At 35.5% G+C, this 13,377-nt stretch overlaps 1 protein-coding gene across 3 annotated transcripts in view; it reads right to left on the bottom strand.

Annotated features, from left to right (window-relative positions):
* The window catches only part of TOR1AIP1 (torsin A interacting protein 1), a 34,570-nt gene that overhangs the window by 17,415 nt on the left and 3,778 nt on the right, over window positions 1–13,377 (bottom strand). For all 3 annotated transcript variants that reach the window (XM_008572937.1, XM_008572940.1, XM_008572939.1), the window contains exons 3-6: window positions 10,450–10,509; window positions 9,459–9,503; window positions 1,992–2,033; window positions 1,074–1,160 (exon numbers count right to left, since the gene is read on the bottom strand). In XM_008572937.1, the coding sequence (XP_008571159.1) occupies window positions 1,074–1,160; window positions 1,992–2,033; window positions 9,459–9,503; window positions 10,450–10,509 (234 nt within the window). The remainder of the gene's footprint in view (window positions 1–1,073; window positions 1,161–1,991; window positions 2,034–9,458; window positions 9,504–10,449; window positions 10,510–13,377) is intronic.

The raw sequence follows: 13,377 nt of genomic DNA, 5'->3' as shown, positions 1-13,377 counted from the left end.
AAATTATTGGCTATATTAATGGCTTAGTCTCTAATTTTTAGAGCTTTATATGTGAAAACTAATAATAGCATTAATTTGAGTGTTTACTATTTGCTAGGTACGTTGCATATATGAATTAATTTAATCCTTACAACAATCCAGATGAGAAGACTGAGGAATGCAAAAGTTAAGTAACTCTCTGAGGGTATGCAACTATTAAAATTGTTATATATCAACTTTAAGGATGTCTGCATCAAGAAAGAATGGGGAAAAATGAGGAAAGGTGGGAAATATATAGAATACCAAATGTCCATAAATCATCTTACGGGCTTATTTTAAAAGTGGAATGATGAAATAAAGAAAAGGAATTACAGAAATTCTCAGGAGATGGTGAGGGGAAAGTGGAGAATTACTTTTTTTGTGGGACTAAAATATAAAATTACTTGTCATTTATGAAGTTTACAAATTCAGTCAGTACCCCCTTAAGCCTCAAATTATTGGTATTTTTCCCTCTTCAGTCAACTCTTTCATTGAATAAACTTAAAGATAAATTCATATGAATAATCAGAAACTATTATTAAAAATAAAAAAAGATTTAAAAAAAGAAAAAAAACAAGAAAAAAAAGAAAAAAAAGAAACAGAAACTATTATTGCTAACTTGGTTTGAATTTGAACAATACAGAGACAAAAGCAGGTATCTAAGTATATTAAAACTTCCTTTAAAAGCAAAAAACAAAAAAACAAACAAAAAATTTCCTAAAGCTAAGTAACACTCCTGATAGTGTGGTAAGTACCAATGCCAATGTGATCAGTTTCTCTACAAAATTCAAAAACAACAAAGAACTCTTCTTCTGAGCACAAAAATATCTTATTTTCCATGAATGCCAAAGCAAAGCTAAAAGTGATTTATTTGTTTAGATTATTACATGATATTACATTACTAATCAGATGTATACATGGAATCAACTTTAATAAACATTAAGTATATAACTTTACAAAAATATTTTTTAAAAAAGCAAATTCACAAAATACCTTAATATTTTAACTACAAAGATAGCTCCTATGAGAAGTCATATGTATATAAAGGAATTTACCTCCAGACTCAACAGAATCCCCAGACCTGACCTTAACAGTAGTGAAATCACTGTCAGAGCTGTCTTGATCATCTTCTTCAGTTTCTCCTAAAGAGAAGCAAACAATATAGTAGTATAGCCTTCATTCTAATGCTCAAAAGATCTGGACAAAAACAAAGTAATTTAACATTAAAAAGGCGGCTTTTTAATTACCACATATAGAATCGCTGTTTATTTATTATGCTTACTACTTTGAATCACAAAGTTCTAAGTGAGCTAAAATTGAGCTCATTTATTTAGTGTTCTCTGAGGCACATAATTATTTCCTAAACAAATATTCGGAGTAATATCTAAAAGACTATTCTGAGGCTTTAATGTAGAGTCAAAAACAAACACAGTAAATAGTGGAAAAATTTTACTTTGGGGGGGGGGAACTACAAGTAATTAATGTGCAATTAAATTCAGAAAAGATTAGTGTATACATGTGTATTTGTAAGAGTGTGTTGGGGGAGGTAGGTAGAGTATACACACACCCACATACAAACATTTCAGTAAGCAGTTGACTAATCTCCGACTATGCTGGACTTAAAAATGGACTAAATTTTATTCTGTACTTTTCAAACAGACTAGTTAATAAGAATTTGGAAGAGTGATTATTTTAATACCATAATCAAAAGCCAGCACATGCCAGAAACAGAAAATATTAGCTTTGCTTAAAATTAACTCAAATAGACAAAAGATGCTTAAAATGTACATAAAGGCTATCATCACTCATTTGTCCTATTTTACCTGCCCACTTAAGAGTTCAGATAAGTATGAATTTTTTTTCTGAAGAACACTATAGTCTGCCATCACTTCTTACATACCTACCAAAATAGGTACTTTTTCTAATGTAAAGAAGATTTAGAATATATTGTATAATATTTAGAAAGAAAATACCTTCTTCAGAGAAACTGAACTTCTGTTGGACACTGGTGGTTTCTAGAAGAGAAAAGCATGTACGTTGTATACAACACCAAAAGCTAAAGCTTAGGAATAAATAAGAGGATCTAATTTAGGAAAATGAACATAGAGACACAGCAAATAAACTTTTTTTCTGGTAAATCACCAAGAATCTATTATTTCCTCTCAGACTACTTCAGAAATAAGTCTGACACTAACTAGAATCAAAAATAAAGTGTTTATTTTTCCTTTAGTCACAGGTCTATTTGTACTGTATTGTAAAATGTAACCTGTGTGTGCAGAAAACATTAAGTTCTACATTGTCAAACATTCCGGTCCCTATTGGTTTACTATATGAGGTTTACTATATTCTCATTCTCCTATTTTCCAGATTCCCTACACTGCCTTGAAATGCCTACTGGACCAGCTGAACTGAAGAACTAGTTCTTTAGTGCTTCGGTGTATGCAAAGAGGAGAAAGGTAATAAAACCCTCTTCCTAGTTCTAACAGATCCACGTACATTGCTGTTTCTCAGAGTAACAGAGAATTCGAACAAAGATAATGAGTAAAACATATCAAACTTTAAAATGCAGTATTTTTATATGGGTTATTTCAAAACTTTTTTAAATAAAGGGAGATGGACCAAAATGCAGACATTGCACAACTGGCTAAAATATTGGTTAATGATCATATCTAGAGAAATTGCATGATTCAGGCTTCTTCGAAAAGCTGAGAAAATTTGTCTCTTTTCAGCTTTTTCTTTTTCTTTTTGGCTGCTGGCCAGTATGGGGATCTGAACCACTGACCTTGGTATTACCAGCACCACGCTCTCCCAAGTGAGCTAACCGGCCAGCCCTCTTTTCAGCTTTTATCTCTATGGAGTTCAACTTCTATTTGCTTTTTAAAAGGGAAAACAAGATTATGGAAAACAACTGCCAACACACTATATGGTGAATTTGGAAATATTTTTCTCAAATCAGTTTAATTACATTGGTATAATACTAGTCAAACTTTGAGTTCCACTGAAAATACTTCTCCTTGACAGCGGCAAGTGCAAATCAGTAACTGAAATATATTTGCCAACATTTTTACTAGAAAAAAAAACTAACCCTAAGAAAACTGTTGATAATACCACGCTACCCTTAAAAAGCTAGAATCTGGTATACTAATATGCTCTTTTAATCTAGGCTCCTTAGGGAGATTGTCCTTTCATTTTCTCTTTTTTGGAGGAGAGAAATAGAAAGTCACACTTGTCTTGATGCTGTTCCCTTAAAAATTTGTTACCCATTTTTTTTTTTTCTGGCAGCTGGCTAGTATGGGGATCTGAACCTGTGACCTTGGTGTTACAAGGCTGTGCTCTGACCAACTGAGCTAACCAGCCAGCCCTCCAAATTTTTGTATTAATATTTCCATTCCTACAAAAAGGTATTGCTCCCTTTTTGAAGTTTTATTTTCTAAGTGCATAACTATTACAGTACTTCATTTTTTTTTTTTTTTTTTTTTTTTTTTTTTTTTTTTTTTTTTTTTTTTTTCCGTGTCCGGCAACGGATCGCAACCCTCAGTGTTGCCCCCGTACCGGACCGGGGACCGGCAACGGGATCGCAAGCCTCGGTGTTGCTCCCGCGCCTCGCTCAGCCAGTGAGCGGGAACCGGTCTGTATGTGGGATCCGAACCCTCGGACGGGAGCGCCGCCGCGCTTCCCAAGCGGTGCACTATCCAGTGCGCCACCGGGCCGGCCCACAGTACTTCATTTTTTGTACAGCAGTTTCACTTTATTCTTTCATATAACTATTCACTTAGCATGCAAACGAAAGATGTTTCTTATGAATCAATGCTCATATATTAGTTATTACATTAATAATATTGTCATTAATATCTGCATGGTGCTATTTAGTTTTCCAAAAAACCTTCATGTCTGTTACCTGATTCCCATATCATAAGGGAATACTTTCACAAGTAAGGCTCATAGGTACTAAGTGACTTGTCTAAAGCTGTAGGACTAACATAATAAAAAGGACTTGAATACAGGCTCCTCTGACTTCCAGACTACTACCCTTCTACCACCACATCAGTCTTGTTCATAACAGCACATTGTAATGTACCACCATATCAGTCTTGTTCATAACAGCGCATAGTAAGCACTCAATCATTTTCTGAATAAATGAACGAATGATGAAGAAAAGGCTTAGAGCTGAACTGTTCCTAAAATGAGAGGTTCCAACGACTCCTAAGTGTTTAAGTCACATAATACAGTAGGGTTTACTAAAGTTACATTAGGGCATCAGGTTTTACATAGTTGACTCTAAAAATTATTTGGTATAGCAAAACTTCTTTAGCTATGGCTGAATTGACTTTAGAATCTATAATAATATAAAGAAATCTACAATAGTAGAAAAATTGATTTTAGGGCCGGCCCGGTGGCGCACTGGATAGTGTGCTGCTTGGGAAGCGCGGCAGCACTCCCGCCCGAGGGTTCGGATCCCACATACAGACCGGTTCCCGCTCACTGGCTGAGCGAGGCGCGGGAGCAACACCGAGGGTTGCGATCCTGTTGCCGGTCCCGGTCCGGTACAGGGGCAACACTGTGGGTTGCGATCCGCTGCCGGACACGGAAAAAGACAAAAAAAAAAAGAAAAATTGATTTTAGAATCTATAATATGTTCAAGATTTACATTGATTTATTGAGTTAGAAAACATGAATAGTATAATAATCCCTTTTATTCTAATATATTTTATATTTCCATATACATTTGAAACTTTGAATTTGTCTAGAGCCAATTCACCTAATAATCAATCCTCCATATACCAGCCTGCCTACAACTCTATCTCCTTTCTTCTATTTATCTTTGTGTTGTCTAATTAGCATGGGGTGGTGGTGTTAAGAATTATTTTTTAGCCAGCTTACATTAGGGGGGTTTTCCCATTTATTTTTAATACTTCTAATGTGTCATCATATTTTTTTTTTCCTTTTTGTCTTTTTTACCGACCGGTAACGGGATCGCAACCCTTTTTTTTTTTCCTTTTTGTCTTTTTTACCGACCGGTAACGGGATCGCAACCCTCGGTGTCGCGCCCGTACCGGGCACCGGCAACGGGATCGCAACCTCGGTGTTGCGCCCACACCGCGCTCAGCCAGTGAGCGGGAACCGGTCTCCACATGGGATCCGAACCCTCGGCAGGAGCGCCACCGCGCTCCCAAGCAGCGCACTCTCCAGTGTGCCACCGGGCCAGCCCTGTCATCATAATTTAAGTATTTAATTAAAAATAGATAAAATCCATGACTTAACACTTTAAAGACTTTTTATCTATCTAAAGACCCCATCTTTAGAATTTTATGTTTGTAACAATAAATATTTATAAACAGTATATATATATATATATACTTTTTTTTTTTTTTTAAAGATGACCGGTAAGGGGATCTTAACCCTTGACTTGGTGTTGTCAGCACCACGCTCTCCCAAGTGAGCTAACTGGCCATCCCTATGTAGGAATCTGAACCTGTGGCCTTGGTGTTATCAGCACCACACTCTCCCAAGTGAGCCACAGGCCGGCCCTTATAAACAGTATTTGAGAGATGAACAGTAACTTGTTATACAACGCTATCTTGATTCCATCACTAAAACCAAAAAAACATTATTATTTTGTTTCATAATTCAATAATATCTATGAATTAGACATCTTAATAATAAATCCTATAGATCTGACAAATAATCATCACTGAATCAGGCTATCCACTGTTTTGGCTACATGCACATTTTAAAATATGGTTTTCAGGCCGGCCCGTGGCTCACTCGGGAGAGTGTGGTGCTGATAACACCAAGGCCACGGGTTCGGATCCTATATAGGGATGGCCAGTTGGCTCACTAGCTGAGCATGGTGCTGACAACACCAAGCCAAGGGTTGAGATCCCCTTACCAGTCATCTTTTAAAAAAAAAAATTAAAAAAATAAAATAAAATAAAATATGGTTTTCATTGTAGTAAATGAAGTTCAAGAAACCCAAGCCTACTATGATTAAGAATATCATTCTAAAAATTATTTAACATAAGATGTCTCAGATAAAGAGTCACAGCTAATATGAGAGTGTTGTCTCTAATATAAGGTTTAATTTCTCATACCACATGATCTCTAAAAGTACAAGAATGTCCATTACAAGACAAACTGTAGTATTTGCAAATCTCCTTCCTCACTTTGCCTGGTATTCATCCTTCGAAATTCAATTCAAATGTCATCTCTAACACATAAAGCCTCCTGACAATCTCCCACTGAGTAGTGTGCCTCTCTAGGCTCCCATACACAAATACTGTACCACTATTCTAGCACTTATAAAATTACAATGATTTTTAAACTTGCTTTTCTTTTCCATTATATAATGTACTCCTAAGAGGTATAGAAAAAAATTTTCATAGCTCTTTATGTTCCTAGCATTTAGGTCAGTCACTGACATACAGAAGGTGATTAAAAATAAATGTTTTTTCAATGAATGAACTAATTTTATGATCACAGAATAAATACTCAAGAGTTAAGTTTTGTTAAGACTTTTGGTAATATTTCTTATACTATGATAAATGACATTTCTTAGCAACTTAAGAAAAATAGTCTGAAATTAGTGCTCGATAATTAGATTTCAGGGCTTGCTGGTTAGCTCAGTTGATTAGAGCAAGTTGCTGATAACACCAAGGACCAGGGTTTGATCCCTCTACCAGACAACCACAAAAAAAAAAAAAAAGATTTCATGAAAGGTATTAAACATTGCCTCCCTTTTTATCTTTTTAACCTACACTGCAAAGAACATACAGATAAATATTTAAATACAATCTGATGATGAATCAGCAGCATCTACAATTACATAAGCTTTAATTTCATTTCCCTGTTTTGTTATTCAGCTTCCTTTATTTTAAATTTGGCTGCTACATGTAGAAGGTTAAAGCATTAAAAAATATGTATTTTTTTTGAAAAGGTTCTTCTTCCCCTATGCTTATGCAGAAGCTTTGAGAAATTAATATCTTATCTGGAGCAAAAATATCCTGAATAAAATAAAGTTGTTTTAGAAATTATAAAGGCTGTGGCTTTAACAAATATATAAACAAATGGCAATAATTAAACCATGATGTTAAGTAGGCGATACTTTTCCAACAACCTGAACTGATTAGGGAAGCTACTTTCAGAAGTCCTGGGTCTTTACGTTTGTTTTAAGAATAGATCATTTACAATCATTTCATCTGGTGGAGACCAACCACTTTCTGTTCACTTTCTTTTGCTTGGCCACAGTTTTTAAGGAAAATACAAAGTTTCAGATACATCCTAGCCTGTAAGACTCATAAAAATCCCCAGATATTTTGAAAACCCAGGTGCTGAAGCATCTACATTTCTACTATAGACTTTCTTACTCCTAGACACTTAATGGGAGTGCTTGGTGTGAGGAGTGAAGGGTACTCAAGAAAATAAAAACTCTGCTTACTTTGTGTTTTGTCTGGGGACAAAAATGAAAATATCATAAATGAGACTGCCATTCTTTCTCAAAGGAAGAATAGACAGAATACAGGAGTTATTGTCTCCTTTCTTCTTGTATTGTTGGTACAATCTAGTATGGAGTGTTGTAATAAATATAGGTTCAGGCAAGCATGCAACTCCTGAATTTACTCTTAGAACAAACGAATGACAATTTTGGTGATTTGCTGTCTTTATTCCTGCCATGAGTATAAAAAAGGGGTCAGCAAACTTTTTCCACAGAGGGCCAAATAGTAAATAATTTAGGATTAGTGAGCCACTTAAGGTCTCTGTCACTCTCCCCCCCCCCACAAACATGTAAGAATCCTTTCTTAGTTCATGGGCTGTACAGAAACAGAATGGGCACTGGATTTTTACCCAGAGGCTGTAGCTTGCTGATCCCTGGTATAGATTCCTCTAAGACTGTTCAATGTCAATCATGCCTTTGAGAATAGAGTCAGAGTGGGGCAGCAAGAAAGAAAGGGTAAAGAATAGTTTAAAGACATCATTAGAATTCAAGCTCCATGAATGGCCACTTCATAGACTTCAAGATGTACTAACATTACTATAAAAAGAATTAGATGGTGCCATTCTCTATATTAATCCCACAGAAGATGACTTTAAAAAGTAAAGCACTTTTTTAAAGTTAGTTTTTATTATAAAGTACTTATAAAAATGATTCTTAAATCTAGCTTACAAAGTTAGCGTGTTAGATTATTTCAGTTTCAAGTCTCTTCCAATTAAGAGTAAATGGCTTAAAATTTTTTTTTAAAGTTTTTAAATAAAGTACTTGAGAAACTCTGGTGGTTAAAAGTACACATCATAAGTTGCATCCTACAAGGGTCATTTACATTACCCAGACACCATAAATCTCCAAGTCTCTACAGAAATCAGGATGAGCTTAAGTGAAATATGAATTTAATAGAGGAAGTTGCGGGCCGGCCCGGTGGCGCACTGCTACAGTGCACTGCTTGGGAGCGTGGTGGCGCTCCCGCCGAGGGTTCGGATCCCACATACAGACCGGTTCCTGCTCACTGGCTGAGCGAGGTGCGGATGCAACACCGAGGGTTGCGATCCCGTTGCCGGTCCCAGTCCGGTATGGGCGTGACACTGAGGGTTGCGGTCCGTTGCCGGACACGAAAAAAGACAAAAAGGAAAAAAAAAAATAGAGGAAGTTGCAACTATGTATAAAGAAAAATGAAGCTTCCCTCTTTTTGCCTTATCTTCAAATTTAGAAAAGAATTAAAACTTAAAACTAGGGGCCGGCCCGGTGGCGCACTGGATAGTGCGCCGCTTGGGAAGTGCGGCGGCGCTCCCGCCCGAGGGTTCGGATCCTACATACAGACCGGTTCCCGCTCACTGGCTGAGTGAGCGCGGGAGCAACGCCGAGGGTTGCGATCCCGTTGCCGGTACCCGGTCCGGTACGGGGGCAACACTGAGGGTTGCGATCCGTTGCCGGACACGGAAAAAAGACAAAAGACAAAAAAAAAAAAAAAAAAAAAAAAAAAAAAAAAAAAAACTTAAAACTAAGTCCAACCACATTCAACGTGGGTTCACAGATCCTGGTATCTCATATATCTTACACCAAGGAAAACCCTGAAAAGAGTTTAAATCACCTCAACAAATATGACATGGGACACTAAACTTATCATGAAAAAAACTCAAATTTACTTTCTAAATCAAGGGAAAAATCTTAACATGTAAGGTGATATGTTAATTTAACAAAGGCTAATAAAAACTAAATTGATTTGTTATTACATGTTCTTACATGATTTTAAACAATATAAAACATTATTTCACACAAAATAAAAATCAACGCTATTAAGGTAGGTTATGATCATAGGGACAGTGTTCTACAAGCTCATATAATGAACAAAGTCATATTCTCAAGCCAGTGACCAAATGTGTGTACTCTTATATTTTACTGATAATCAGAACCTTCAAAGAAAACCTATAAGAATCAGAGATAAACAAACCTAATCCACTCATTTTATTATTTCCATTTGTTTTGTATGCCGAATCTGCAAGAGAAGTAGCAAGAATATGATTAGAACTAAAAAGGAAATGCATCATATGGTTTTTTTACCACAGGTTCATCATCAAAACCTTAACAGGTCTTTATTGTTATAATACTTAAAAGGGTAGTCGACTGTCAATCAAATCAACATAATTCTTTCTTAAAGGGAACGACTGAGGAGCAATAGAAACCTAACGTAAAGATTTTTAAAAAGTTTCCATTTTAGTTCCCATGATAAAGCATCCTTAAGGGCCAATAAACAGAAAATGGAGTAGAAATAGATTGCTTGGGGTGATCTTACTAGTTTTATTTCACAGTCATGAAATCAACTTAAGGGCAAGACTTTTTAAGGTTTTAGTCAAAAAGAAATGTAATTGAGGCAGGGAAATTTTACAGCCCCATGCCACAAAGCCTCAGTCTTGAATTTTTTATTAGCACTATATACTGGGAAAATAAAAAGTCCCTGACCTTAGTTTAAAAACATCATGCTAACAAAAAGAACCATAGCAACATATAAGAATCAACTTCTACCCCACAAATATATATAATCAATAATAAAAAAAAAGAAACCATCTCTTAAAAAGAATGATGAAGCCCTTTATATTTTTAGTGGAAAGAACTCTCAATATATGTTAAATGAAAATACAAACAAGAAGGTGCAGAAAAGAGTATTGATTGGGCCAAAATTTATGTTAAAAAAGGAAAGAAAAAATAATTTATACATAAATTTCCTTAAATCTCCAAAAAATATGTCTGGAAAAATTAACTGACAACATTGGTTGCTTCTGATGAAGAGACTGGGTGTCTAAAGGACAGAGGGGACAGGCAGACTTTTCATTATATATCTATAGTAACTTTTAAGGTTTGAACCATATGAATACAGGTACTAGCCTATTTAAAAATAAAACTGTATTTATAAAAATGTTAAACCAACAGACAAAATCTCTTACCAGATCTTGAGCTTCTTAGAGGAGGCCTACATAGGCTGTTGATAAGATCTTCAGTCTCCACTAATATAAGAAAAGAAAAGATTTTAAAAATACAAAATGTGAAACAAACTAGATTATATAATCACCCCTTTATTCAACAAAGGATTATGGAACTTGTCATTATGCTGAGAATGAGAGACAAGTTTCCTGTCATATAAAATTTATGGTCTTGATGGAGAAATTTGCAATTTTTCTTAGCAGACTATATTTGTACAAAAGGAAAGAAATACTAAATAAAACTCTTCTAAATTGCTCAATAAAGAACCAAAATCTGGGCTGGCCAGTTAGCTCAGTTAGTCGGAGTGCAGTGTTATAACACCATGGCCAAGGGTTCAGATCTCCTTACCAGCCAGCCACCAAAAAAAAAAAAAAAAAAAAAAAAAACCAAAACCCGTACCATGGCACCAAATCAATTATATATTCCATTTGGAGCTTACCCTCTTTGTGGATTATTTATGGTGCATTTTAAGTTTAAGGTTAACTTCCTGAGACTAAATGCACTCCTTCCAACTATTTAACCTTGTATGTGTTTAGGAAATGCAAACTCTAATTTTAAAGAAAATGTTATTGTTAGCCAGGGTTCATTTCAGACTGTCTATGGCTTAATGGCATACGGTTAGTGGAAAAGCCAGTCCTATTAAATAAAACATTAATTTTAGTCTAGAAAACCACTTATAAAGGTATGTTTTCTCAAAGAGCCTCAAACAACATAATCTAAACCCAATATATATCTAAATTTGGGCTATATTATGTTTTGTTTCATTCATCTTTACAAAATAGCATTATGTTTTGGCTCTGTATGAGTTGCAAAAATGATACTCTGGAACTCTGAGAATCCCTCTAAATCTTTGGGCTCTAAGATTCTATGAAATATCTATCTTGTTGTTAGCGTTTCACATATCAAGTATTTAGAACTTACATATGTAGGGTACTTGGAGACAGTATCAGAGAGTAAAATAGTCAATACCCTTCTTTGTTAGAAGTCTCCCTCACTTGTTGGCTTTTGCTCACCACTGCACCCCCAGCATCAAGCATGAGGACTGGCACAAAGTAGGTGCTCAATAAATATCTGGAGAATAAATGAATGCTGTAACTACAGCAGCTAAAGAATCAAATGTTCATGACAAAATAACAAGCATTCAAAAATATCTATGAAATTTTACTGAGAAACAACAACTAGTAGAACAAAAATACCTATTTAACTTTAGGAAAAGTAAATGGAATTTGTTCTAATATATTTTTATATTATAAAATTAGTTTCATGATTTCTAGAAAGGAATAAATCTGGCCATTAGGAATAACAGTTATGCAGGTATATATGAACTGAATTGGTTAAACAACCTATTGGCTAATTTAATGAGAAAACAATCCGTTCTGGAATTTCAAACAATGAGAAGATTTTGAACTATATCCCTGTTCTAAACTAATATAATCAACATTTTTCAAATCTTCCAAAAACAAGATGGCCAATGGTGTAGATGTTTTTACTAGGTTGTTTTAGAAGGTGCACTCACCTTGTACCCTCTAAAAGGTCTTGATTATTAAGGGCATCTTTGCATAAATTTCTCTCAGACCACACCAGTGGCCCTACATACAATTACAGCACCATTTTGAATACCAAAGTTAAACTGAAAGTCTACAATTCAATTAGGAGGAAGGGCCTATACTTAAACGTGTACTTAAAGCAGTCCTCCATCAAAGAGTGACTCCTGTTTAAACAATTCTTCTTAGATAGACTTTATAAACATTTATTTAATAATTCCCTAAATTCTTCCTCCTTTCATTAAGAGGCATGAGACTGAAATATGCCAAATTCTTGATACAGTATGATTTTTTTTTTTTCGTCAGCCGGCTGGTAAGGGGATCCCAAACCTGGACCACTCTCTCGCCAACTGAGCTAACCAGCCAGCCCTACAGTATGATTTTTAAAAGCACCTTTTAGAGGAAGAGAACCCTGAGTATCTCAAATCTCCCAAAGATGGACATACCTTATTTCTAATTATATTGAATGCAGAGTGTGCTACTGATATATTTCAGATAATCTACATATGGGTTCTGTAGTGGATTGAGTTATGTTCCCCCAAAACTCACTGAAGCTTGAATTGTGTTCCCAAGTTTTATGTGTTCGAAACTTGGCCCCTACTCTGACTGTTAAGAGGCTGGGAAATCCTATTATGGTAAATGAAAGGTGGAGCCTTGAAGAGGTGATTGGATTGTAAGACCATGCAGTAGTGAATGGATTAATAATGGTGGCCAGGGACATGGTTCCAAGGGCTTTAAAAGAAGAGGAGAGTTTGTCTTTCTAACTCTTCTCTCTGCTTCCACCATCTTGCAATATGAGATACCTGGGTCACTGTCACTGCCACCAGATGGACTTTGGACTTCCCAGCCTCAGAAACTGTAAGCAAGAAATTTCAATTTCTTTATAAATCACCGAATTCCATGTACTTTGTTATAAGCAACATAAATGGACTAATACAGGTTCCCTTCAAAATCTATTGTCTATATAGGGAAATGTTTGGTTTTTTCAATTTCCAATTATGGTATAAGCTTCTTGAGAAAAAGGACACGATTACCAAAAATTTTACGAACTTTATATCTCCTGTAAAGTGCCATGAGAAAAACAAACAAACCCTTATTACCTGCATGTTTTACTGTGTTCAAAGTGATTTCGCATGTACTGTCTCATTTCTCCAGTGGCCCTGTGAGTTACGCAGAGCAAATAATATAGATAAAGGCCTGAGGCTCAAGGTGGGTGGGTAACTTGACCAAGATACAGTAGTGTTTCCACAACATTATGTAGCCATGTACCTCATTTGCAATCTTTAAATACAGGTCTAATATAAATTCCAAAAAGGCTGTTCATGACATTCTATTATATAATAATAG

This window comes from Galeopterus variegatus, unplaced genomic scaffold (assembly GCF_000696425.1).
Source record: "Galeopterus variegatus unplaced genomic scaffold, G_variegatus-3.0.2 Scaffold850, whole genome shotgun sequence".
In the NCBI taxonomy this organism is placed as follows: Eukaryota; Metazoa; Chordata; class Mammalia; order Dermoptera; family Cynocephalidae; genus Galeopterus; species Galeopterus variegatus.
The sequence above is the reverse complement of the archived record's forward strand: the minus strand, read 5'-3'. Positions and strand labels throughout refer to the sequence as shown.